We start from the raw sequence: 27,324 nt of genomic DNA, 5'->3' as shown, positions 1-27,324 counted from the left end.
CAAAAGGTCCCAGTTACATCACAAATTGTCCTTTTGTTCGATAATGTCCTTCTTTATCTCCATAAAAAATAATTTTAGCTGACAAGCTTTTGTCAATAATCCACCCAGTTTCCCTCCTTCAAAATGCATACAAAATGAATCCCAAACGTTACTAATAAACTTTTCCAAACAAGTCAAACAACGTTTATAATCAAACCTTAGGTACCCTAATACTAAAATAAACGAAAACATTTAAGAAGGAGAATCGTTATTGTCATTACCGGCGAAGAATTCCAATGAACGGGCTCTCTTCCACGTGCTTGAAAACACTACAGCTGAAATGGGAGCCACCTAGAAAAACTACAATGTATGGCTCATTTTTCCAAAAATAAGCCCGAAACTCTTTCTAAAGACTTCTAGTGGAAGCCCTAAGAACTGAAATCTGGGAGGTCTTGGCCTTATAATAAAAGTGATAGCCATTAAAAATAGTGGTAGACTGGGGGTGGTTTGTCCTCGGGGTTTCGCCTGCTATATCAGTTCTGTCATACTCACAGATGTAATTTGGACAGTTGTAGAAACATTATAATGTTTTCTATCCAGATCTACCAATTATATGCATATCCCAGCTTCTGGGCCTGAGTAACAGGCAGTTTACTTTGGGAACCCTTTTCCCCCCCGAACGTCAAAATACTGCCCCCTACCCAAGAGAGGTTAAACATCTGTCTCACAGCCTTTTGTCTCCTGTTTCCAGGCCCACCCCTCTCCCTCCTCTCTAGTATTTGTTTTAACTAGTCTTCCCAGTTCTGACCTTTCTGCCTGTCCTGACCCTGATCCTGCCTGCTGTCCTGTACCAGCCTGACTCTGATTTGGATTGCGACTCTTTGCCTGCCTTGACCTACCGATTGCCTGCCGTCCTGTGCCTGCCTGACTCTGATTTGGTTTTTTGATTCTTTGCCTGCCTTGACTTACCTTTTGCCTGCCCCTTGTACTATAATAAACTAAAGAAAAGCTAACAGATCTGTGAGAGCCGGAATTCTTACTGGTTGGTAGGTGATCAAATACTTATGTCATGCAATAAAATGCTAATTAATTACTTAAAAATCATACAGTGATTTTCTGGATTTTTGTTTTAGATTCCATCTCTCACAGTTGAAGTGTACCTATGATAAAAATTACAGACCTCTACATGCTTTCTAAGTAGGAAAACCTGTAAAATCGGCAGTGTATCAAATACTTGTTCTCCCCACGGTATGTATTCTTCAGCTTTGTTCAATTGTATTCTAACAATAAAATAATATACAATAATGCCATGGAATTATAAGCAAATCTTGTCTGCTAAATGAACTAGTGTCATTTGGCATAGCCACATCAGCACTTAACAAAGACAACTCAGATTATGCTATTAATTTCTTCTGAAATATATTTTAGACCGCTTCTTCAGACCTGTCTAAAATAAATAGTGGATTTATTGTGAAGGTGTAGACTACAGTGGCTTGCGAAAGTATCCCCCCTTTGCATTTTTCCTATTTTGTTGCCTTTACAACCTGGAATGTAATTTTTTGTTTGGGGGGGGGAGGGGTTGTATAATTTGATTTACACAACACAACATAATTTGATTTACCTAGGCCATTGCAAGACATTTAAATGTTTCCCCTTAAACCACTCGGGTGTTGCTTTAGCAGTATGCTTAGGGTCATTGTCCTGCTCGAAGTTGAACCTCCGTCCCAGTCTCAATTCTCTGGAAGATTGAAACAGATTTCCCTCAAGAATTTCCCTTTTTTTATCGCAGTCCATCATTCCTTCAATTCTGATCAGTGCCCAAGTCCCTGCCGATGAAAAACATTCTCACAGTGAAGCATAGTGATGGCAGCATGATGCTGTGGGGATGTTTTGGGGATGGTATACTCGGGGTGACGCGAGGTGTTGGGTTTGCACCATACATGGCGTTTTCCTTGATGGTGAAAAAGCTCAATTTTAGTCTCATCTGACCAGAGTACCTTCTTCCATTAATTTGGGGAGTCTCCCATATGCCTTTTGGTGAACACCAAACGGGTTTGCTTATTTTTTTTCTTTAAGAAATGTTTTATGGCCACTCTTCCATAAAGCCCAGTTCTGTGGAGTGTATGGCTTAAAGTGGTCCCATGGACAGATACTCCAATCTCCGCTGTGGAGTTTTGTAGCTCCTTCAGGGTTATCTTTGGTCTCTTTGTTGCCTCAGATTAATGCCCTCCTTGCCTGGTCTGTGAGTTTTGGTGGGCGGCCCTCTCTTGGCAGGTTTGTTGTGGTGCCATATTCTTTCCAATTTTTAATAATGGATTCAATGGTGCTCTGTGGGATGTTCAATGTTTCTGATATTTTGTTTATAACTCAACCCTGATCTGTTCTTCTCAACAACTTTGTCCCTGACCTGTTTGGAGAGCTCCTTGGTCTTCATGGTGCCACTTGCTTGGTGGTGCCCCTTGCTTAGTGGTGTTGCAGACTCTGGGGCCTTTCAGAACAGGTGTATGTATATATATATACTGAGATCATGTGACACTTAGAATGTACATAGGTGGACTTTATTTAACTAATTATGTGACTTCTGAAGATAATTAGTTGCACCAGATCTTATTTAAGGGCTTCGTAGCAAAGGGGGTGAATACATATGCACAGACCACTTCTCAGTTTTGAATTTTCTTTAAACAAGTTTTTTTTCTCCATTTCAATTCACAATTTTGGAATATTTTGTGTATGTCTATTACATGAAATGCAAATAAAAATCCATTTAAATTACATGTTGTATTGCAACAAAATAGTAAAAACACCAAGGGGATGAATACTTTTAAAAGGCACTGTATATAAGTATTCATCCCCTTGGTGTTTTTACTATTTTGTTGCAATACAACATGTAATTTAAATGGATTTTTATTTATTTATGATTTACATGACTTTTAAAATTGCTTGTAGGCTATGTAGGGAAACCAGGAGATGCTAAATGTGTTTATGTTAATTACCGATCAATTATTGTGAAACCGACAGTTATTTGCTTGACAATCACCGGCTGACAAAATTTTGTGACCGCCACAGCCCTAGTTGAGGTCGGGTGGTCGTGGAGGCCAGGTCATCTGATGCAGCACTCCATCACTCTCCTTGGTCAAATAGCCCATGAACAACAAATTATAGGCTCAAATCAGACGGGATGGCGTATCACTGTAGAATGCTGTGGTAGCCATGCTGGTTAAGTGTGCCTTGAATTCTAAATAAACCACTGACAGTGTCACCAGAAAAACACCCACACCTCCCCCTCCATGCGTCACGGTGGGAACCACACATATAAACATTATTTTGATTTGTTTAACACTTTTTTGGTTACTACATGATTCCATATGTGTTATTTCATAGTTTGGATGTCTTCACTATTATTCTACAATGTAGAACATAGTCAAGCTAAAGAAAACCCTTGAATGAGTAGTTGTGTGTTTGGAAGAATGTGTTTGATTTTTATGATTATATGACTGATCTTATGTTTTTTTTTTGTGTTGTATTTTTTGCTTCCTGGTATTTTGTATGTAACTAGGCCTATGTTTTTTTTTAACTTTCCTTAGGTCGTTGCAGAAAATTGTGAATTAATTGCCCCCCATCTATCTTCAGAGTTCGTACTGTTAGGTGACCTAAACTGGGATATGCTTAACACCCCGACCATCCTACAATCTAAGCTAGATGCCCTCAATCTCACACAAATTATCAAGGAATCTACCAGGTACAACCCCAAATCCGGAAACACGGGCACGCTCATAGATATCATCCTGACCAACCTGCCCTCTAAATACACCTCTGCTGTCTTCAACCAGGATCTCAGTGATCACTGCCTCATTGACTGCGTCCGTAATGGGTCCGCGGTCAAATGACTAACCCTAATCACTGTCAAATGCTCCCTAAAACACTTCAGCGAGCAGGACTTTATAATCTACCTGGCCACTGTATCCTGGAAGGATACTGACCTCATTCCGTCAGTAGTGGATGCCTGGTTAGTCTTTAAAAGTGCTTTCCTCACCATCTCAAATAAGCATGCCACATTCAAAAAATGTAGAACTAAGAACAGATATAGCCCTTGGTTCACTTCAGACTTGACTGCTCTTGACCAGCACAAAACATCCTCTGGCCTATTGCATTAGCAACGAATAGCCCCTGTGATATGCAACCTTTCAGGGAAGTTAAGAACCAATAGACACAGTAAGTTAGAAAAGCAGAGGCTAGCTTTTTCAAACAGAAATTTGCGTCCTGTGGCACAAATTCCAAATGTTTTGGGACACTGTAAAGTCCATGGGGAATAAGAGTACCTCCTCACAGCTGCCGACTGCACTGGGGCTAGGAAACACTGTCACCACCGATAAATCCACGATAGATGATAATTTCAACAAGCATTTTTCTATGACTGGCCATGCTTTCCACCTGGCTACCCTTATCCCGGCCAACAGCTCTGCACCCCCCGCAGCACCGCTTCTCCTTCACCCAAATCCAGATAGCTGATGTTCTGAAAGAGTTGCAAAATCTGGACCCCCACAAATCAGCTGGGCTAGACAATCTGGACCATCTCTTTCTAAACTTATCTGCCACAATTGTTGCAACCCCTATTACTAGCCTGTTCAACCTCTCTTTCGTGTCGTCTGAGATCCCTAAAGATTGGAAAGCTGCCACGGCCACCCCCTTCTTCAAAGGGGGAGACACACTAGACCCAAACTGTTCTAGAACTATTTCCACCTGCCCTGCCGTTTGAGCACTAAGTTAACAAACAGATCACAGACCATTTCGAATCCCAATGTACCTTTTCCTTTGGTTTCTGAGCTGGTCATGGGTGCACCTCAGCCACGCTCAAGGTCCTAAACGATATCATAACAATGGACAATAAAAGACAGTACTGTGCAGCAGTCTTCATCGACCTGGCCAAGGCTTTCAACTCTGTCAATCCCCGCATTCTTATCGTAGACTCAACACCCTTGGTTTCTCAAATAACTGCCTCACCTGGTTCACCAACTGCTTCTCAGATAGGGTTCAGTGAGTCAATGGGGGTGCCACAAGGTTCAATTCTCGGGCCAACTCTTTTCTCAGTATATATCAATGATGTCGCTCTTGCGGCTGGTGATTCTCTGAAACCATTCTGTACAATTCCGGCCCTTCTTTGGACACTGTGTTAACACTGGAGTGATAGATGTGCAGGTAGAGATACTGGGGTGCAAAAGAGCAAAAATAAAAAACAATATGGGGATGTGGTAGTTGAGTGGGCAATTTACAGATGGGCTCTGTACAGGTGCAGTGATCAGTAAGCTGCTCTGACAGCTGATGCTTAAAGTTAGTGAGGGAGATATAAGTCTCCAGCTTCAGTAATTTTTGCAATTCGTTCCAGTCATTGGCAGCAGAAAACTGGAAGGAAAGGCAGCCAAAGCAGGAGTCAGCTTTGGGGATGACCATTGAAATATACCTGTTGGAGCGCACGCTACGGCTGGGTGTTGCTATGGTGACCAGTGAGCTGAGATAAGGCCGGGCTTTACCTAGCAAAGTGTAACAGTGTCTAGGTTTGTTGTGAGTCAGGCGCAGGACACAGGTTTGAGGAAAAACACAAAAGTCTTTACTCAAAATATTAATACAAAAACGGAATATCTCCAACAAGGAAACATCACGTCATGAGAAAACCCTCCAACACACGGTAACACAAAACAATCATGGACAAAACAGAAAGGTAGACGAGAGGTTAAATAAGGAACATAATAAGGGAATAGAAATCAGGTGTGCGTAATCAAGACAAAACAAAAGGAAAAATGGATCGGTGATGACTAGAAAGCCGGTGACGTTGACCGCCGAACGCCGCCCGAACAAGGAGAGGAGCCGACCTCAGCCGAAGTCGTGACACAAAGACTTATAGATGACCTGGAGCCAGTGGGTTTGGCGACAAATATGAAGTGAGGGCCAGTCCACGAGAGCATAAAGGTCGCAGTGGTGGGTAGTATATGGGGCTTTGGTGACAAAACGGATGGCACTGTGATAGACTACATCTAATTTGCTGAGTAGAGTGTTGGAGGCTATTTTGTAAATGACATCGCCGAAGTCAAGGATTGGTAGGATAGTCCGTTTTAAGAGGGTATGTTTAGCAGCATGAGTGAAGGAGGCTTTGTTGTGATATAGGAATCTGATTCTAGATTTAATGGATTGGAGATTTGGATTGGAGATGCTTAATGTGAGTCTGGAAGGAGCGTTTACAGTCTAACCAGACACCTAGGTATTTGTAGTTGTCCACATATTCTAAGTCAGAACCGTCCAGAGTAGTGATCCTAGTCGTGGCGGGTGCGGGCAGCGATCGGTTGCAGAGCATGCATTTAGTTTTACTAGCATTTAAGAGCAGTTGGAGGCCACGGAAGAAGTGTTGTATGGCATTGAAGCTCGTCTGGAGGTTTGTTAATGCTAAATTGTAATTATTTCACCACTATGGCCTATTTATTGCCTTACCTCCCTAATCTTACTACATTTGCACACACCGTATATAGATTATTCTATTGTGTTATTGACTGTACGTTTGTTTATCCCATGTGTAACTCTGTTTTGTTGTTTTTGTCGCACTGCTTTGCTTTATCTTGGCCTGGTCGCAGTTGTAAATGAGAACTTGTTCCCAACTGGCTTACCTTGTTAAAAAAGGTGAAATAAAAATATATATCAAAAAAATAGAAGGTATTCTCAGTCAACTCACATGATTAAATAAAAATTAAATATACTATATATTGGAATTGCGGATGACGATTTTGGGAGGCCGCCAATACAGAAAAGGGAACAACCACTTTTTCTGTTAGGTAACTTCAATGAATCACGATCCACCATAGCATGTCAACAATGACAACGGTTGGCTACTGTTTAAGTGATAGTTTGACGGTCAAATCTGTGTATTGGTGTGTGGCCAGCAACTTTTATAGAGAGGCCGCAACTAATTATTCATGCCATTTGAGAAAGAAATGTATAGCGTTCTAAGTCCTGCGACCCCAGCGCTTATGACAAAATTAACAGTACAAAACCGAAGGTATTGATCTGTTTTAAGCAATTGATCTTGTCATCATGTTTACTATAAACTTTTCACATTCTCAATCTCAGTTAAAAAGGATGTGTAATTCCCCCCAATTCGATGGGGTCAGCTTTTGCAATGTAGTAGCACATACTGTCCACATCATGGAAAGTAGCATAATATAAATTAATTAGATATAGAAAATGTATATAATATCTTAATTTAGGATGACCGTAAATGTAGTAAACTCAGATTTCTCCAATAATAACATATTTCTTACTAGTTTAACCATTAAGAAATTTAAAATAAATTCTTAAGCACAATTTAACTGGGTGCTCTAGAAAGAGCTCCCATTGTGACTTTGTAGCAGCCATTTGTTTGTCGCAACTTTCCTAGTTTTGGATCACTGTAACCACCAAACATGTCCCCTGTACCTCTCCTTTGAGAATGAAAAAAATATGTTTCAAGGGATATGTATATTTTCGGAAGGCACTGTAGCACCAGGTTATTGCTAGTTACTCATTCTAATACCGACTGAACCTCCATGTTAACCCTCCTGCTGTGTTCCGGTCGTACCGATTTACAAGTTTTTTTCTCTGAAATATGTATTTCATTTAATCTGATTGTCATAAGGTTCCATGACTTTGTCCATACAGGGCATTTGAACACACAAAATACATTTTCATGATTTTCATTACATTTTGGGTGTTTTATTGAACTTTTGTACACCTGTGGTGTTCCTGGCCAAAAATGACTGGTCATTAGAAATGAATGGGTGAGGCGACAATTAGCGTTTAAAATTGAGTTCAGGCACATTCATCAGATGGACACACTTCCTCCCCCAGACCCCCACATGCATGTGTGTTTCAGCACACACACACACACACACACCTACCTCACTCCCCTTCTTGGCTTCCATAGCAACCTTTCCCCAATAGAATCTTTCCCCCACCGGAACCACACCTGTTGGCATACTTACATACTTTTCTCGCAGTTCTGGTATGTAAAGCTTTTTTGAGGCCTTGCTCACAATTCATCCTCTGGCAGCACAATAACCAAACGATATACTGTATGTGAGGCTCTTGATCATGACTGGTGAGGAGGAGAGAGGCCAGGAAACTGACAGTGAAGATTCATTAGAGTAGGAAGTGTCAGAAGTTGAAGAATATGATCTAGACCAAGAGACAACCGATGTGGAACAATCCATTGATGAGGAAGAGGGCCCTGCTGAGGTTGTTACATTCCGGTCAAAGAATGGGGATTTGTCCTGGTCTTCATCCCCACCTGAGAGGAGAGGATGACCCCAGGGCCAAGGAGATATGCCATATCCTGGGTTGATGACATACAGTTGAAGTTGGATGTTTGGAAGAACTGTTTGGCCATAATCACCATTGTTGTGTTTGGAGGAAAAAGGGGGAGGCTTGCAAGCCGTAAAACTCCATCCCAACAGTGAAGAATGGGGGTGGCAGCATCATGTTGTTGGGGATGCTTTGCTGCAGGAGGGACTGGTGCACTTCACAAGATAGATGGCATCATGAGGAAGAAAAATTGTGGATATTGTTACGTTCGTCAATGGAAGAATCGGACCAAGGTGCAGCGAGGTAGGCGTACATTTTAAGTTATTAAATGAACACTGAAAAAACACCAAAACGAAACTTAACGTCTAGTAGGGATAAACAGCACAGTACCAAAAACAGGATCCCACAAACTACAGGTGGAAAAAGGCTGCCTAAGTATGATCCCCAATCAGAACCATACCCGGCCAACAAAGAAATAGAAAACATAGATTGCTCACCCTAGTCACACCCTGACCTAACCAAATAGAGAATTCACTTCTTGATGCACGCATCCCGTTAGCGGGATCATTTTCGTCAACATCCGCTGAATTGCAGAGCGCCAAATTCAAATTAAATTACTAAAAATATTTAATTTCATGAAATCACAAGTGCAATATAGCAAAACACAGCTTAGCTTGTTGTTAATCCACCTGGCGTGTCAGATTTTAAAAAAAACTTTCGGCGAAAGTCTACCAAGTGTTTATGTAAGGACATCTCTCTCAGCAGACAAAACATTACAAACAGCTAGCAGCCAAGTAGATTGGTCACAAAAGTCAGAAAAGCAATAAAATGAATTGCTTACTTTTGATGATCTTCGGATGTTTGCACTCACGAGACTCCCAGTTACACAATAAATGTTCCTTTTGTTTGATAAAGATTATTTTTATATCCAAAAACCTCAATTTGGTTGGCGCGTTATGTTCAGAAATCAACAGGCTTGATCGATCACGACTGGGCAGACGAAAATTCCAAATTGTATCCCGTAAAGTTCATAGAAACATGTAAAATGTTTTTTATAATCAATCCTCAGGTTGTTTTAACAATAAATAATTTATAATATTTCACCTGGACTGTGGCTTCTTCAATAGGAGAGAGAGAGAAAATGTCTGCTCCAAGCTGTTGCGCATGCAAAACACTGCTGGCATCCAGCCATCCAATGATGCGATGTGATCTTTCTCACAAATTCTTCAAAATAAAAGCCTGAAAATATGTCTAAAGACTTTTCACACCATGTGTAAGCGGGAAGGAGGGAAGGCATGCAATGGAACAGGGAGCTTTCAAAATAAGAGGCACTTCCTAGTTGGATTTTCCTCAGGTTTTTGCCTGCAATATCAGTTCTGTTATACTCACAGACAATATTTTGAGAGTTTTGGATCCTAATCTGACAATTACAGTGGGGCAAAAAAGTATTTAGTCAGCCACCAATTGTGCAAGTTCTCCCACTTAAAAAGATGAGAGAGGCTTGTAATTTTCATCATAGGTACACTTCAACTATGACAGACAAAATCCAGAAAATCACATTGTAGGATTTTTTATGAATTTATTTGCAAATTATGGTGGAAAATAAGTATTTGGACAATAACAAAAGTTTATCTCAATACTTGCACTGAAGTCTAATAAAACAGATCATACAATCTTCGTATTATCAACTGATGAAAGCTTACTGTTCCCTTTAACGTGCTAGAAAGCTACATTCAATGTTAAATGACTCTTTTTAGATCAAAAGTTTATAACTGTTGTTTGTTGTTGTTATTTTTGTTTTCCGCAGGTGACCACTCTGCATCATGGAAAGTACTTTGCCATGAAGCGGGTCAGTAAGAAACACATTGTTGCCAAGCGACAGGAGGAGCACGTCCTGTTTGAGAAGAGGATCCTCAAAGCCATCAAGAGTGACTTCATTGTCAGGTGATTGTGGGGTGACCTCTAACCTTTAATTAACATCCAAGCATCATTATTTAAGCTCGCACTTAAAACCTCTTTCTTCCCTTGTCAATCGATGGCTTTCATTGGTCACTTAAAGTACTATGAAATATAAAGAAAAATCAACAGACACTGCTGTAGCCCTCAAAGTTCCAGGAGGACTGAGGATACTGTACCAACTTTAACCCTGTTTTCTCTCTCTTGATGTTCAGGCTCCATTCTGCCTTCAAAGACACTCGCTACATCTACATGATTATGGAGTTCTGTGTAGGAGGGGAGATCTGGACCAAGCTCAAAGAAGTGTGAGGAAACATGGCTGACTAAGGGCATTTTCACACAGTTTTGAGCTATAGAATCAGAGTTTGACTATTTTGTTACATTGTATTTTTTTTCATTTGATTCCATTGGTTTCACATTGCCAAATGTCAAATGAACAAAAATGTCTAAACAAAACCACATGTCCATGCAAGTAATTAGCTATTTGACAAACATTCTCACATTTCTCCATTTATGATTATAATGAAGTGTCACTTGTGTGTCCCAATCTTCATATTACTTTCGCTTTGGTGTTCCAACAAATTTCGGGAGCATCGGATACACTCAGTAGCGTTGCTACTCACATAATGTTTCAGAGATCTGAAGTTATGATGCTGTGTGCATTTCATAAGATGCTAGGAGTTCAACAACCAATAATAATGTGCGACTGGTTCTTTTCCTGTGTTTGGTCCGAACCACACCACGGTACGAATTAAATTGGACCGAGACCACCGTTTTTGAATGAACCATGATGCACTGTTTAGTGCGCTCCCAAGTGCCGAACTAAGGGGGTAAATGCATCAGAGCTTGGAAAAAAAACAACCAAACCATTTTGGAGTGAAATCCCCCTAAGTCTTCTCATTCAGATAAACACAACTGAGGTTGTGGATTCTTCAAGACATTTAATTAAGATCAAAATTGTATTGTCTGCATTGTCTCTGTTTTTTACAGTGGACGATTTGATGAGCCCATTGCTGTATTCTGCGCTGCCTGTGTAGTGGAGGCCTACGCCTACCTCCATAAAAAGGGCATCATGTACAGAGACCTCAAGCCTGAGAATCTGATGCTGGATGCCAAGGGCTACGTTAAACTGGTAAGTGCTACATTACGCTTTCCCTCTTTCATTGCTTCAATCTCTTGTACTTTTTATCTCTTGTCACATGTTTCTGTGTACGTGCCTTCTAATCTCGGCATCCAGAAGTAAATCTTGCTTGGATGTGAACTGTCCAGCTATGAACGTTAATGTATATCACAAGAGACTATGTACTTGCGACGCCAAATAGTTAATGCACTCATAACTCTGTGTTTGGATATGTGTGGGGGTTTGAATGTGTGTGTTTTTACACCTAGGTGGACTTTGGCTTTGCTAAGGAGTTAGTGCACGGTAATAAGACCTACTCATTCTGTGGTACTCCGGAATACATGGCCCCAGAAATCATCCAGAACCAGGGACATGACTTTGCTGCTGACTTCTGGTCCCTGGGCATCCTAGTCTATGAGCTGCTGGTGGGGAGGTACTGTACACATCCACACAGAAAGATTTAAAGCAGCTAGATATTTCAGTTAATAGTTTACAAAAATGAAGAATTGTTATCTAAAATACTGTTTTACCCTCAGACTGTTTTACCTTTCAGCCCTCCATTCTCCAGTTCTGAGCCCGCGAAGATCTACCCTAAAATTTTGGACGGTGTGCTCAAGTTCCCACCTTACATGGGCGAGGGGGCCAAGTCCCTCATCAGTAAACTGTGCAGGTGAGAGATGGGCCACCCTATGTTCTGGGGTGTTAAGTGCTGTTCTAACTATGTCTCAGTTAAGTGTAAGTGTTTTGATTGGTTATTGATGTTGTGTTATGGCCCATAGGCCTCGACCGGGTCAGAGGCTGGGAAACACCAAGAATGGGATTAAAGATGTACGCCACCACAGGTAACAATGATGACCCAACCGTCCAGTGTGTATGACCCATTATTTGGTCTCTCTCTCTCTGAGGACTCTCACCCGCTCCCCATTTCCTGTGTTCCACTCTAGGTGGTTCAGCAGTATGAACTGGCACAAGCTGCGTGTGGGCCAGGTGGAGGCTCCTACAATCAGACTCATACGCAAGGTCAGTCTAGCCACAGCAGGTTGGATTTATAAATGGGTATGAATACTTTATCATTTTTAGGGACATTAGTTTGTACACTCTATGGTCTATAACGGCTATTCCCAAACTGGGGTATGTGTACCCCCAGGTGTAAGTAAGCACAATCCGCCGGGGTATGCCAAATAAAAATGTGGTTGATATTTTCAAATAGTCAATTTTCAAATAGTCAATTCAGATTTGTTTTTCTCGCCTGAGTAGCCTCGTTTCACTGCCCCAAAAAATTCAAATTAAACCACCTAGGTCAAATATGTAGCCTAGTCAAGTAATTAACATCCAATCACATTGCGGCAGGGTAGCCTAGTGGTTAGATCGTTGGACTAGTAACCGAAAGGTTGCAAGTTCAAATCCCCAAGCTGACAAGGTAAAAACCTGCTGTTCAGCCCCTGAACAAGGCAGTTAACCCACTGTTTCTAGGCTGTCGTTGAAAATAAGAATTGCTTGCCTAGTTAAATAAAGGTTAAAACATTAACTGTTACTCTCTCATGGGAATTCCAATAACGGTCTGTATGTAGCCAAACGTAGATGCTGCTCATTCTGGATAAATGGTCCAAAAAAGTAAGGCCTGCCTATATAGAGAAAGATACCAACTCTACTGGTAGTACTAGTACTACACCATCATCACCAGGCTGGGGAGACATACAGGAGGCAGGATATCCTGGGCCGTAGAGACGCACTGGAGGCCAGATGTGCCGCACCATCCGTCCTGGCTGGATGCCCACTCTAGCCTTGCCGATGCGGCGAGCTGGAATGTAGCGCAGTACCACGCTCCCTACGGTAAGCACGAGGAGTTAGCTCAGGTCTCCAACCTGACTTAGCCAATCTCCTTGTGTGCCTCCCCCAAATTTTTTTGGGGGGCTGCCTCTCGTGCCTGCTCCGCTGTGCCACCTCCTCGTATTGTCGCCGCTCTGCTTTCGCCGCCTCTATCTCCTCCCTTGGCCACTGATACTCTCCAGCCTATGCCCAGGGTCCCTTACCTTCCAAGATCTCCTCCCATGTCCATTCCTCCAGAAAATGCTGCTCTCCTAGCCACGCTGCGTGGTCCATTTGTGGTGGGTAGTTCTGTCACGAACGTCGTCAGGGAAATGACCGGACCAAGGTGCAGCGCTGTGAGCGTACATTTATTTTGATTTTGAATGTCGCCAACAAAAACAAGAAAGAACAAAAACTAACGTGAAGCTTACTAGGGCTATACAGGCCACTAACAAAGTCAACTACCCACTATTAAGGTGGAAAGCAGGCTGTCTAAGTATGATTCCCAATCAGAGACAACGATAGACAGCTGTCCCTGAGAACCATACCCGGCCAAAACATAGAAACAGAAAACATAGAAATAAAGAAACTAGAATTCCCACCCTAGTCACACCCTGGCCTAACCAAAATAGAGAATAAAAGCCTCTCTATGGCCAGGGTAAGTAAGACTTATATAAAAGCAACAGATACCATTAATATGAAGGGGCTAGAAGAATCTACAATTTGTATTTATATATATATATTTAAATGTAACCTTTATTTTACTAGGCAAGTCAGTTAAGAACACATTCTTATGGCCTACAATGGCCAACATTGGGCCTATTGTGCACCTCCCTATGGGACTCCCAATCACGGCCGGTTGTGATACCGGCTGGATTTGAACCAGGAGTTTTTGCCCCTATAACACAGCCGTCCACCACCGCAAGAAAGGTTTTGATGCAGCGACATATGAACACCACAGCGGACTCTTACCCCTACAGTTTCCCAAAAGCCGCGAGTCAACCCAAATGTATTTTCAACAGCTGAACACATTTTTCCAGCAATAGGTTTTCACACTTTATAAAGATCAAGTGACATTCATGTTACAGATTGAGTGGTAAGGGACAGTCAGAAATGTACTGGTGGGGGTGGGGACCACTAATACAAATAACTGTAGCGACCCTGTGTTTATAAATGTGGATATTGACTTTGCCACAGCAAGCTTTTGTGGCACAGTTGATGCCATGCAGGGCTACGGGCCAGAAAGATGAGGGTTCACCGACCACGGACGGGCTCACTCTCCTGCCTGTTTCATTACACTACGATCAGAGCTGGCAGCAGACAATGATTCTGATGCCATGTTTATAATTATATAAAATAATGCAATGAATTTTTCACCAACAGATTTCTGTGCCAATGCACAAACAATAAACTAAGCATACCGTCTTCGAGCACTTTAATATTGGTTTGTGTTTTCAACACCACAAATTCGAGCAAGGGTTGCCTTCCATAGAGATATCAGAGATTGTAACATTCTCTGCTTCACGGAAAAATGGCTCTCTCGGGATATGTTGTCGGAATCGGCTCCACCACCGTGCTTTTCCATCGAACTGTACGCTGACTCGGTGAGTGCTTTTATAAGGAAGTGCATTGGAGATGTACCCACTGTGACTATTAAAACCTACCCTAAACAGAAACCGTGGATGGATGGCAGCATTCGCGCAAAACTGAAAGCGCGATCCACCACTTTTAACCATGGAAAGAGGTCTGGAAATATGACTAAATATAAACAGTATAGTTATTCCCTCCACAAGGCAATCAAACAAGCGAAATGCCAGTACAGGAACAAGGTGGATTTGCAATTCAACTGCTCGGACACGAAGACGCATGTGGCAGGGTCTACAGGAAATCAAGGACAACAAAAAGAAAACCAGCCATGTCACGGACACCAACGTCACACTTCCAGACAAACTAAACACCTTCTTTGCCCACTTTGAGGATAATACAGCCGTGGCTGATGTGAGTAAAACATTTTAAATCAATCGTGGACTTCAGAAAACAGCAGAGGGAGCACCCTTCCTATCCACATCGACGGGACAGCAGTGGAGAAGGTGGAAAAGTTTAAGTTCCTAAGTGTACACATTACAGACAAACTGAAATTGTCCACCCACACAGACAGTGTGGTGAAGAAGGTGCACCTGCACCTCTTCAACCTCAGGAGGCTGAAGAAATTTGGATTGTCCCCCAATACCCTGCCAACTTTTAGAGATGCACAATCGAGAGCATCCTGTCAGGCTGGTACGGCAACTGCACCGCCCTCAACCGCAAGGCTCTCCAGAGGGTGGTGCTGTCTGCACAACGCATCACCGGGGGCAAACTACCTGCCCTCCATGACACCTACAGCACCCGATATCACAGGAAGGCCAAAAAGATCAAGGACATCAACCACCCAAGCTACTGCCTGTTCACACCGCTACCATCCAGAAGGCTAGGTCAGTACAGGTGCATCAAAGCTGGGACCGAGAGACTGAAAAACAGCTTCTATCTCAAGGCCATCAGACTGCTAAACAGCATTCACAAACTCAGAGAGGCTGCTGCCTATATTGTGACCCAAACAATGCAACTTTAATAAATGGATCGCTAGTCACTTCATACAATGCCACTCTAAACAATGACACTTTAATAATGTTTACATATCTTACATTACGCATATCACATGCATATATTGTATTTTATACCATCTATTGCACCTTGCCTATGCCGCTCGGCCATCGCTTATCCATATATGTTAATATTCTCATTCACCCATTTAGATGTGTGTATTAGGTTGTTGTTGGGGAATAGTTAGATTTCTTGTTAGATATTTCTGCACTGTCGGAACTAGAAGCACAAGCATTTCGCTTCACTCACATTAACATCTGCTAACCATGTGTATGTGACAAGTAAAATCTGATTTGATTTGAAATAGACTATGTAAATCTCGACAAACAGAAAATACTTTGTATTTGTAGGCCTACCTAGTATCCAAGACTTGGGTTGACAATCTCTGAATGTCATTAAACTTTTTGTTATTTTGTAACAGATGTCTCTTTCCATTCATCAAATGGCCGTTACACAGTTTGGATTGATAGATTTTATTTGTCCTAAAAAATGCATATACACACATTCTGCAATGCAGATGTAGGAGAACAGTGGCTAGAAAACATTTCCTAGAAAGGCAGCAACCTAGGAAGAAACCTAGACAGAAACAGGTCAGGCTTTTATAGCCAATGGCAGAAGTGCAGAAACTGGATCAGCAGCACGACCAGATGGACCAGTTAGACTGGGGATGGGGACAGCCAGGAGTCATCAGGCCATGGTGCTAGGGCATTTTCACTGCAACCAAGAGTAGAATTTTGTACTCATTTGAAAACAATAATGCAATAATTCATAGCATTTTGGTGTGGAAGGCTAGTCTAGGCAGGATAATTGTACAAGATCAATAGGGGAGCTTTTTGAGCTGCATGTATCATGTCTTCACTGTTCTTTTATGCATATATTGATGCACCTGGCCGCATATCAGCTATTCCTATTTGTTCTTGTGGATTCATAATGATAATTGATGCAGCTTTGAATGCTTTTATGCGTGGTATGATTGCTAGTTAGCCTACTGCAGATCTGGACAAATGATCCACCTACCACTATTGTCACTATGTATCAAGTTTCAGGAGAAGACACAGATGCAGACAGTGTCGAAGTAACAGAAGTTTATTAATAGAACAGGGGGCTGGCAAAACGACAGGTCAAGGGCAGGAATAGATCAGTAATTCAGATCAGAGTCCAAAAGGTACAGAATGGCAGGCAGGCTCAGGGTCAGGGCAGGCATAATGGTCAAAACCGTGAAAACTAGAAAAAGACAGGAGCAAGGGGAAAACTGCTGGTAGGCTTGACGAACAAAACTAACTGGCAACAGACAGAGAGCACAGGTATAAATACACTGGGGATAATGGGGAAGATAGGTGACACTTGGAGGGGTTGGAGACAAGCACAAAGACAGTTGAAACAGATCAAGGTGTGACACTGCAAATGGTGGATAGAGGGCAGGATAGACAGTTAGACTGGTTGACAATATTATGGTATAGTAAAAGTTAGCGTGTGGAAAAGCATAGTGCACATTAATATATGGGAGGTGCATGCAAGCAGATGAGGAAATTTGGCTAGGATGGAAGAAAGTATATAAGAAATCCACAAAAGAGCTAATGTAAACCAGGGAAAAGACACACACTCCCCTGTGCCCAATAAAAAAAAACACAACCTTCCCCAAAGCAAAAAAAATATGTTTGATTATCCTCCCCTATTTTGGACCTCAGTAAATGTGTTTTGCCCTTAAGTAGCTGCCATTTATTAACTGTCATATCCAGTGTGACTGTCATTCCCAGGCAGCCAATGATATGAGCTCCCCTCCCCCCATCTTTTCCTCCAGGGTCCGTGCTACATCAACTTTGATCGCTTCCCCTTCGACCAGGCTCTGGCTGATGAGGAGTTCTCCGGCTGGGACAAAAATCTCTGAACCAGAACCTGAACCAGTCCAAGTGAGTCAGAGTTCAGAGGTCACGGGTTCACTGATAGATTTACCCAGATCAGACTACTTCTTGGTGACATTGGTTTACCCCTTACCTTTAAGACTCTGAACGCAATGTAGGGGTAGGGACACGTGTGCTCATTGAAAGCTGTATGTGTGTGTTGTGCCCAAAAGAAAGATGAATTAATTTAAAAAAAGTTTGGATGTAATGTCTCATGCTGGACAAAGATATGGTTTTACCGTTGACCCTCATTGTACTTTGTAATTTAGGATGGCATTATTGTTAGTCTCTGTTGCTTGTAACATATACTGTCTGTATAGAATACTCAATGTATGTGTTTCACATTAAAATAAATGTATACGTCACCAATGACCCTTAAATGTATACATAGAGGAGAAAAAGTGCTTCAGTACATGTCAACACTGCTGGGTGGAGGCTGAACAGGAATGCAGTCTGTTCTAAATAGAATCCTATACTGTGGTTTGGTACAGAGCACAGGTTTGGTATGACGTCAAGTACTATATAGTATTTGAACATCATTACACACTTCCTCAGTGTCTGTTAGCTTGACTTAAGCTATTTTACTTGACTGTGGTGAATCAATCAAGTCATTAGACCTCTAAGGACAAACAACTCTTATCAGGAGGGAATAACAAAACAACAAATCAATATGCCTAATCTGTGATGGTAGTCTGAAGTACATCTGATTTATGTTGGATTAAAAACGAACTGGATGATTGATCAACATGTTTGGTACAAGTGGAGTACAAATTGCCATTGACAATACTACTATTATGATTAAAAATATGTTGTATATGCTGCCAAGGACAGCTTCCAGTGTTTGTTACTACTGTTTTTGATTTGTGTATATCTTCCAGGCCATCTTTGTATACTGAACAAAATATAAATGAAACAGTGTTGGTTTCATGTTTCATGAACTGAAATAAAAGATCCCAGATATTTTCAATACACACATTTGTTTACATCCCTACTAGTGAGTATTTCTCCTTTGCCAAGAAAGTCCATCCACCTGACAGGTGAGGCACAAAGCTAATTAAACAGCATGATAATTACAAAGGTGCACCTTGTGCTGGGAACAATAAAAGGCCATTCTAAAATGTGCAGTTTTGTCACAGAACACAATGCCAAAGATGTCTCAAGTTTTGAGGGAGAGTGCAATTGGCATGCTGACTGCAGGAATTCTACCAGAGCTGTTGCCAGAGAACTGAATATTAATTTGTCTACCATAAACTGCCTCCAATGTTGTTTTAGGGAATTTGGCAGTATGTCCAACTGGCCTCACAACCGCAGACCACGTGTATTGGGTCGTGTGGGCGAGCGGTTTGCTGATGGCAATTTGAATGCAAAGAGATACCGTGATGAGATCCTGAGGCCCATTGTCTAGCCATTCATCCGCCTCAATCACCTCATGTTTCAGCATGATAATACACAGCCCCATGTCACAAGGATCTTTACACAATTCCTGAAAGCTGAAAGTGTCCCAGTTCTTCCATGGCCTGTATACTCACAAGACATGTCACCCATTGAGCATGTTTGGGATGCTCTGGATCGACCAATATCCAGCAACTTCGCATAGCCGTTGAAGAAGAGTGGGACAACATTCCACAGGCCACAATCAACAGCCTGATCAATTCTATGCAAAGGAGATGTGTCACACTGCATGAGGGAAATGTTGGTCACACCAGATACTGACGTGTTTTCTGATCCACATCCCTACCTTTTTTTAATGTATCTGTGACCAACAGATGCATATCTGTATTCAGTCACGTGAAATCCATAGATTAGGGCCTAATTAATTTATTTCAATTGACTGATTTCCTTATATGAACTGTAACTCAGTAAAACCTTTGAAATTGTTGCATGTTGCATTTATATTTTTATTTAGTATAAATAACAATTTGTTCTTAAGACTCACCTGGTTAAATCAAATCAAATCAAAGTTGATTTGTCACGTGCGCTGAATACAACAGACCTTACAGTGAAATGCTTACTTACAGGCTCTAACCAATAGTGCAAAAAAGGTGGTAAGTAAAGAAATAAAACAACAGTAAAAAGACAGCCTATATACAGTAGCGAGGCTATAAAAGTAGCGAGGCTACGTACAGACACCGTTTAGTCAGGCTGATTGAGGTAGTATGTACATGTAGATATGGTTAAAGTGACTATGCATATAGAAAAACGTTAAATAAATAAATACAGTGCGTTCAGAATGTATTCATACCACTTGACTTAATTCCACATTTTGTTTTGTTACAGCCTGCATTCAAAATGGATTAAATATATTTTTTCTCTCTCACCTGTCTACACACAATACCCTATAATGACAAAGTGAAACATGTTTGCACATTTTTGGAAAATGAAATACAGAAATATCTCATTTACATAATTATTTACATGCCTTTGTCAATACTTTTAGAAGCACCTTTGGCGCTGATTACAGCTTTGAGTCATTTTATGTATGTCTATATGAGCTTTGCACATCTGGATTTGGGGATTTTCTCCAATTACTCCTTGCAAATTTTTTATTTTGTGGAAAGACTTGAAGATTGCTGTGAACCACCACTCCCGATTTACCTTAACGTTAAATCGGGAGCGGTGGTGAACAGCAATGTTCAAGTCTTTCCACAGATTTTCAAAAGGATTCAAATCTGTGCTTTTGCTGGGCGACTCACATTCTTGTTCTCAAGACATTCCAGGGCTGCGTTTCAAACTTATAAAAAAAACACACCCTCCTCCTCTTACCCTCACCATATGCCCTAGGGGGAATCCCCGCAGCCATCTTTGTCCAAATTTGTCCAAATTTGTCCAAATTATTAGCCAAGCAAGGGAAGTTGGCAATGTAAGCCTCTCAGCCCCCATTTTTGATTGAGTTTGCGAGGGTACAATTATGTTCACTCTGGAGCCTGAAATACCCCATAATTCAATTCACGAGGATTGTACAACCGCTAAGAAAACTCCCAAAATGAAAACCAACTATCATTTTGAGAAGAAAGCAAGTTATACAAGTGTAAGTAAAAACGAATGTAGATAAGTTAGAAATTGTGCTACTAATGCACATGACGTCTCATAAAAGTGATTATGTGTTTGTTTGGTTAGCTTTTGGAAACATTAGCTTGTGCACATAGCTTTCCCTGACATCACACTTATACATTGTCATTTTCAATTTACTTGATATAGTAGGATGTAAGGCACACACAACAGTTCCATGATGACTGAAAACACAACCGTGGGATTAGTGACACATTTCCGGGCAAGAGCGGTCAATATAAAATGTATTCATTCTTCCCTTGCCCTGCAAGTGTCAACTTGTCAAACATCATGATACGTCATCAGAAATGTCCACTTAATTTGAGAGCTGAGGGGAGAGGGTGTGGCTTCTAAGTGTTTGGAATGTAGCCCAGTTTGGGCTATGGCTATATGCTTGAGGTCATTGTCTTGTTTGAACATAAATCTTCACCCGAGTCTAAGGTCAAATCAGGTTCTCTTCAATGAGTTGCATTTATTTGACTCCATTCATTCTTCCCTCTATCCTTAACAGTCTCCCAGCGAAGAGCATCCCGATAGCATGAAACTGCCACCACCATGCACCACGGTAAGGATGGTGTTAGATGGGTGATGAGCTGTGCCTGGTTTTCTCCAGACATAGTGCTTTGCATTCAGGCCAAATTTTTGTCTCATCAGACCACATAATATTTTGCCCTATGATCTCAGAGTCTTTCACATGCCTTTTTTTGCAAACTCCAGCCATTCTGTCATTAGCCTGTTTGTCAGCAGAGGCTTCCGAGAGGCCACTCTCCCATAAAGCCCAGATCCGTGAAGCACTGTAGAGACTGTTGTCTGTCTGGCAGTTTATCTCATCTCAGCCAATAAACTCTGTACTTCTGTCAGACTGGTCATTGGGTTCTTGGTCCCCTCCCTGATCCAAGGTCCATCTTGCCTGGTTGCTCAGTTTGTTCAGACAGCCAGCTCTAGACAGAGTCTGGGTTGTTCCAGATTTTTTCAATTTCCCAATGATGGAGACCACTGTGCTCGTGGAAACTTTGAACACTCAAAAACACTAATTTCTTCAGAAATATCAAAGGGATAAATGTTTATTGTTGGTGAATTATTGTAACTCCTCAATAAAAATATATATATACACAGAATATATTTTATGGTCTTTATTTTAAATTAGCAAGGTATGAGTATACAAACTCTTTTGGAGTGATGAATCACACTTCACCATCTGGCAGTCCAATAGACAAATCTGGGTTTGGCAGATGCCATGAGAACACTACCTGCTCCAATGCATAGTGCCAACTGTAACGTTTGGTGGAGGAGGAATAATCATCTGAGGCTGTCTTTAATGGTTCGGGCTAGGCCCCTTAGTTTCAGTGAAGGGAGATCTTAACACCACGGCATACTTGACATTCTAGACAGTTCTATGCTTCCACCTTTGTGGCAACAGTTTGGGGAAGGCCCGTTCCTCTTTCAGCATGACAATGCCCCTGTGCACAAAGCGAGGTCCATCCAGAAATGGTTTGTCAAGATAGATGTGGAAGAACTTGACTGTCCTACACAGAGCCCTGACCTCAACCCCATAAATTACCTTTGGGATGAATTGGAATGGCAACTGCGAGCGAGGCCTAATCGCCCAACATCAGTGCCCGACCTCACTAATGCTGTTGTGACTGAATGGAAGTAAGTCCCCTCAAAAATTTTCCAACATTGAGTGGAAAGCCTTCCCATAAGACTGGAGGTTGTTATAGCAGCAAAGGGGGGACCAAATCCATATTTGGCCCATCATTTTGGAATGAGATGTTTGACAAGCAGGTATCCACATACATTAGTATCATGTAGTATATATTCACATCACAAAATAACTGATTAAAACACACAGTCTAAGGAAGTCTTTAGATTTTGCGTGTCCGAAGTAGAGTATATTGTGATAAATTGTAAGCCACGCTACTTGCCTAGAGAGTTTTCAGCTATACTTTTCATGGCTTTTTATTTACCACCACAGACAGATGCTGTCACGAAGACCACACTCTGTCAGCTGTATAAGGAAATAAGCAAACAGGAAACCACTCACCCAGAGGCGGTGCTCCTAGTGGCCAGAGACATTAATGCAGGGAAACTTAAATCAGTTCTACCAAATTTCATGTTGCACATGTTAAATGTGCAACCAGAGGGGAAAAACTCTCTGTTCATCATATATGCATTGTCACTTTAACCATATCTACATGTACATACTACCTCAATCAGCCTGACTATCCGGTGTCTGTATGTAGCTTCGCAACCTTTATAGCCTCGCTACTGTATATAGCCTGTCTTTTTACTGTTGTTTTATTTATTTAATTACCTATTGTTCACCTAACACCTTTTTTACACTATTAGTTAGAGCCTGTAAGTAAGCATTTCACTGTAAGGTCTGTTGTATTCGGCACATGTGACAAATAAACTTTGATTTGATTTGATTTGTTTTACAATGAATGTCTACAGTCAACAGCACTCTTTGTGGTGTACCATGGTGTAGCCAGAGGAAAGCTATTTTCTGTCCTCTTCTGTGTAAATGGACTTTTATTCAAAACCTAGGAGGCTCATGGTCCTCACTAGGGCTGGTTAGATAACAAGGTCTACGACATTAGGAGAAGGGTTGCTTTCCAGAGGGATTGTAAAATACTCTGTTTCACGGAAACATGGCTCTCTCTGGATATGCTGTTGGAGTCGGTACAGCCACCTGGATTCTTTGTAAATTGTGCCGACAGGTATAAACATCTCTCTGGGAAGAAGAGGGGTGAGGGTGTATGTTTCAAGACTCATGGTGTAATTGTAACACCATACAACAACTCCTGTAACAACATGACAGAATTCTCCTGTCATTGTCACAGTCGTATATATCCCCCTCAAGCCAATACCATGACGGCCCTCAAGGAACTTCACTGGACTTCATGCAAACTGGAAACCATATGTCCTGAGTAGAGATCGACCGATTAATCGGAAAGGCCGATTTAATTAGGGCCGATTTCAAGTTTACATAACAATCGGAAATCGGTATTTTTGTGCGCCGATTTGCCGATTTAAAAAAATATATATATATTTTTTATACCTTTATTTAACTAGGCAAGTCAGTTAAGAACACATTCTTATTTTCAATGACGGCCTAGGAACAGTGGGTTAACTGCCTTGTTCAGGGGCAGAACGACAGATTTTCACATTGTCAGCTCGGGGGATTCAATCTTGCAACCTTACAATTAACTAGTCCAACGCAATAACAACCGGCCTCTCTCATTGCACTCCACAAGGAGACTGCCTGTTACACGAATGCAGTAAGCCATGGTAAGTTGCTAGCTAGCATTAAACTTATCTTATAAAAAACAATACATCATAATCACTAGTTAACTACACATGGTTGATGATATTACTAGATATTATCTAGCATGTCCTGCGTTGCATATAATCTGACTGAGCATGCAAGTATCTACAGTGCCTTGCGAAAGTATTCGGCCCCCTTGAACTTTGCGACCTTTTGCCACATTTCAGGCTTCAAACATAAAGATATAAAACTGTATTTTTTTGTGAAGAATCAACAACAAGTGGGACACAATCATGAAGTGGAACGACATTTATTGGATATTTCAAACTTTTTAAACAAATCAAAACTGAAAAATTGGGCGGGCAAAATTATTCAGCCCCTTTACTTTCAGTGCAGCAAACTCTCTCCAGAAGTTCAGTGAGGATCTCTGAATGATCCAATGTTGACCTAAATGACTAATGATGATAAATACAATCCACCTGTGTGTAATCAAGTCTCCGTATAAATGCACCTGCACTGTGATAGTCTCAGAGGTCCGTTAAAAGCGCAGAGAGCATCATGAAGAACAAGGAACACACCAGGCAGGTCCGAGATACTGTTGTGAAGAAGTTTAAAGCCGGATTTGGATACAAAAAGATTTCCCAAGCTTTAAACATCCCATGGAGCACTGTGCAAGCGATAATATTGAAATGGAAGGAGTATCAGACCACTGCAAATCTACCAAGACCTTGCCGTCCCTCTAAACTTTCAGCTCATACAAGGAGAAGACTGATCAGAGATGCAGCCAAGAGGCCCATGATCACTCTGGATGAACTGCAGAGATCTACAGCTGAGGTGGGAGACTCTGTCCATAGGACAACAATCAGTCGTATATTGCACAAATCTGGCCTTTATGGAAGAGTGGCAAGAAGAAAGCCATTTCTTAAAGATATCCATAAAAAGTGTCGTTTAAAGTTTGCCACAAGCCACCTGGGAGACACACCAAACATGTGGAAGAAGGTGGTCTGGTCAGATGAAACCAAAATTGAACTTTTTGGCAACAATGCAAAACGTTATGTTTGGCGTAAAAGCAACACAGCTCATCACCCAGAACACACCATCCCCACTGTCAAACATGGTGGTGGCAGCATCATGGTTTGGGACTGCTTTTCTTCAGCAGGGACAGGGAAGATGGTTAAAATTGATGGGAAGATGGATGGAGCCAAATACAGGACCATTCTGGAAGAAAACCTGATAGAGTCTGCAAAAGACCTGAGACTGGGACGGAGATTTGTCTTCCAACAAGACAATGATCCAAAACATAAAGCAAAATCTACAATGGAATGGTTCAAAAATAAACATATCCAGGTGTTAGAATGGCCAAGTCAAAGTCCAGACCTGAATCCAATCGAGAATCTGTGGAAAGAACTGAAAACTGCTGTTCACAAATGCTCTCCATCCAACCTCACTGAGCTCGAGCTGTTTTGCAAGGAGGAATGGGAAAAAATTTCAGTCTCTCGATGTGCAAAACTGATAGAGACATACCCCTAGCGACTTACGCTGTAATCGCAGCAAAAGGTGGCGCTACAAAGTATTAACTTAAGGGGGCTGAATAATTTTGCACGCCCAATTTTTCAGTTTTTGATTTGTTAAAAAAGTTTGAAATATCCAATAAATATTGTTCCACTTCATGATTGTGTCCCACTTGTTGTTGATTCTTCACAAAAAAATACAGTTTTATATCTTTATGTTTGAAGCCTGAAATGTGGCAAAAGGTCGCAAAGTTCAAGGGGGCCGAATACTTTCGCAAGGCACTGTATGATGACAATTACAGGCCTCTCTTATCTTTTTAAGTTGGAGAATTGCACAATTGTTGGCTGACTAAATACTTTTTTGCCCCACTGTATTTGGCGCGTTTGATCCAGAAAAACACTGGTTCCAACTTGACCAACGTCACTATAAAATATCTATTTTTAAACGTAAATAATCAATAAAATTGAAAATGGGATGATCTGTGTTCAATACAGGAAGACAACAAACTCAAGTATGCTTTCTGATCTTGCGCCTCTATCAAATAAAAAAATTATATAGCCCTTCTTACATCAGCTGATATCTCAAAGTGCTGTACAGAAACCCAGCCTAAAACCCCAAACAGCAAGCAATGCAGGTGTAGAAGCACGGTGGCTAGGAAAAACTCCCTAGAAAGGCCAAAACCTAGGAAGAAACCTAGAGAGGAACCAGGCTATGTGGGGTGGCCAGTCCTCTTCTGGCTGTGCTGGGTGGAGATTATAACAGAACATGGCCAAGATGTTCAAATGTTCATAAATGACCAGCATGGTCAAATAATAATAATCACAGGCAGAACAGTTGAAACTGGAGCAGCAGCACGGCCAGGTGGACTGGGGACAGCAAGGAGTCATCATGCCAGGTAGTCCTGAGGCATGGTCCTAGGGCTCAGGTCCTCCGAGAGAGAGAAAGAAAGAGAGAATTAGAGAGAGCATTCTTCATTTCACACAGGACACCGGATAGGACAGGAGAAATACTCCAGATATAACAAACAGATATGACACCCCCGGACAGGGCCAAACAGGAAGGATATAACCACACCCACCCAGTTCACTGGTCACGATGGCAACACCCACCCGTAGCACGCGCTCCAGCAGGTGTATCTCACTGATCATCCCTAAAGCCAACACCTCATTTGGCCGCCTTTCGTTCCAGTTCTCTGCTGCCTGTGACTGGAACGAATTGCAAAAATCGCTGAAGTTGGAGACTTTTATCTCCCTCACCAACTTCAAACATCTGCTATCTGAGCAGCTAACCGATCGCTGCAGCTGTACATAGTCTATCGGTAGTAGTGCCTTCAGAAAGTATTCACACCTGTTACGTCCGCCGTTAAATGAAGACCAAGGTGCAGGGTGGTAGGCGTACATTTTCTTTAATTTTAAATGTTCCACCAAAAGATAATAAACAACTCAACGAACTTAAAGCTAGGAGTGCAACACATGCAACACACAAAGACAAGATCCCACAACAGAAGGTGGGAAAAAGGTCTGCCTAAGTATGATCCCCAATCAGAGACAACTATAGACAGCTGCCTCTGATTGGGAACCATACTCGGCCAACAAAGAAATATAAACATAGATTTCCCACCCTAGTCACACCCTGACATACCAAATAGAGAATTTAAAGGACCTCTAAGGACAGGGCGTGACAGTACCCCCCCATCCCCCCAAAGGTGAGGACTCCCTGCAGCAAACCTGAACCTATAGCGGAGGGTCCGGGTTGGCATCTACCCTCTG

General features: G+C 41.7%; 1 protein-coding gene across 2 annotated transcripts in view; it reads left to right on the top strand.

The window, feature by feature from the left end:
* The window catches only part of LOC109900319 (cGMP-dependent protein kinase 1-like), a 44,514-nt gene extending 25,812 nt beyond the window's left edge, over positions 1 to 18,702 (top strand). For both annotated transcript variants that reach the window (XM_020496011.2, XM_031837543.1), the window contains 8 exons: positions 10,109 to 10,245; positions 10,473 to 10,562; positions 11,248 to 11,389; positions 11,647 to 11,810; positions 11,931 to 12,047; positions 12,157 to 12,219; positions 12,322 to 12,397; positions 17,628 to 18,702. In XM_020496011.2, the coding sequence (XP_020351600.2) occupies positions 10,109 to 10,245; positions 10,473 to 10,562; positions 11,248 to 11,389; positions 11,647 to 11,810; positions 11,931 to 12,047; positions 12,157 to 12,219; positions 12,322 to 12,397; positions 17,628 to 17,714 (876 nt within the window). In that variant the 3' untranslated portion in view covers positions 17,715 to 18,702. The remainder of the gene's footprint in view (positions 1 to 10,108; positions 10,246 to 10,472; positions 10,563 to 11,247; positions 11,390 to 11,646; positions 11,811 to 11,930; positions 12,048 to 12,156; positions 12,220 to 12,321; positions 12,398 to 17,627) is intronic.
* The last annotated feature ends 8,622 nt before the right edge of the window (positions 18,703 to 27,324 follow it).

Source organism: Oncorhynchus kisutch, linkage group LG12 (genome assembly GCF_002021735.2).
Source record: "Oncorhynchus kisutch isolate 150728-3 linkage group LG12, Okis_V2, whole genome shotgun sequence".
NCBI classification, from domain to species: domain Eukaryota; kingdom Metazoa; phylum Chordata; class Actinopteri; order Salmoniformes; family Salmonidae; genus Oncorhynchus; species Oncorhynchus kisutch.
The sequence above is the reverse complement of the archived record's forward strand: the minus strand, read 5'-3'. Positions and strand labels throughout refer to the sequence as shown.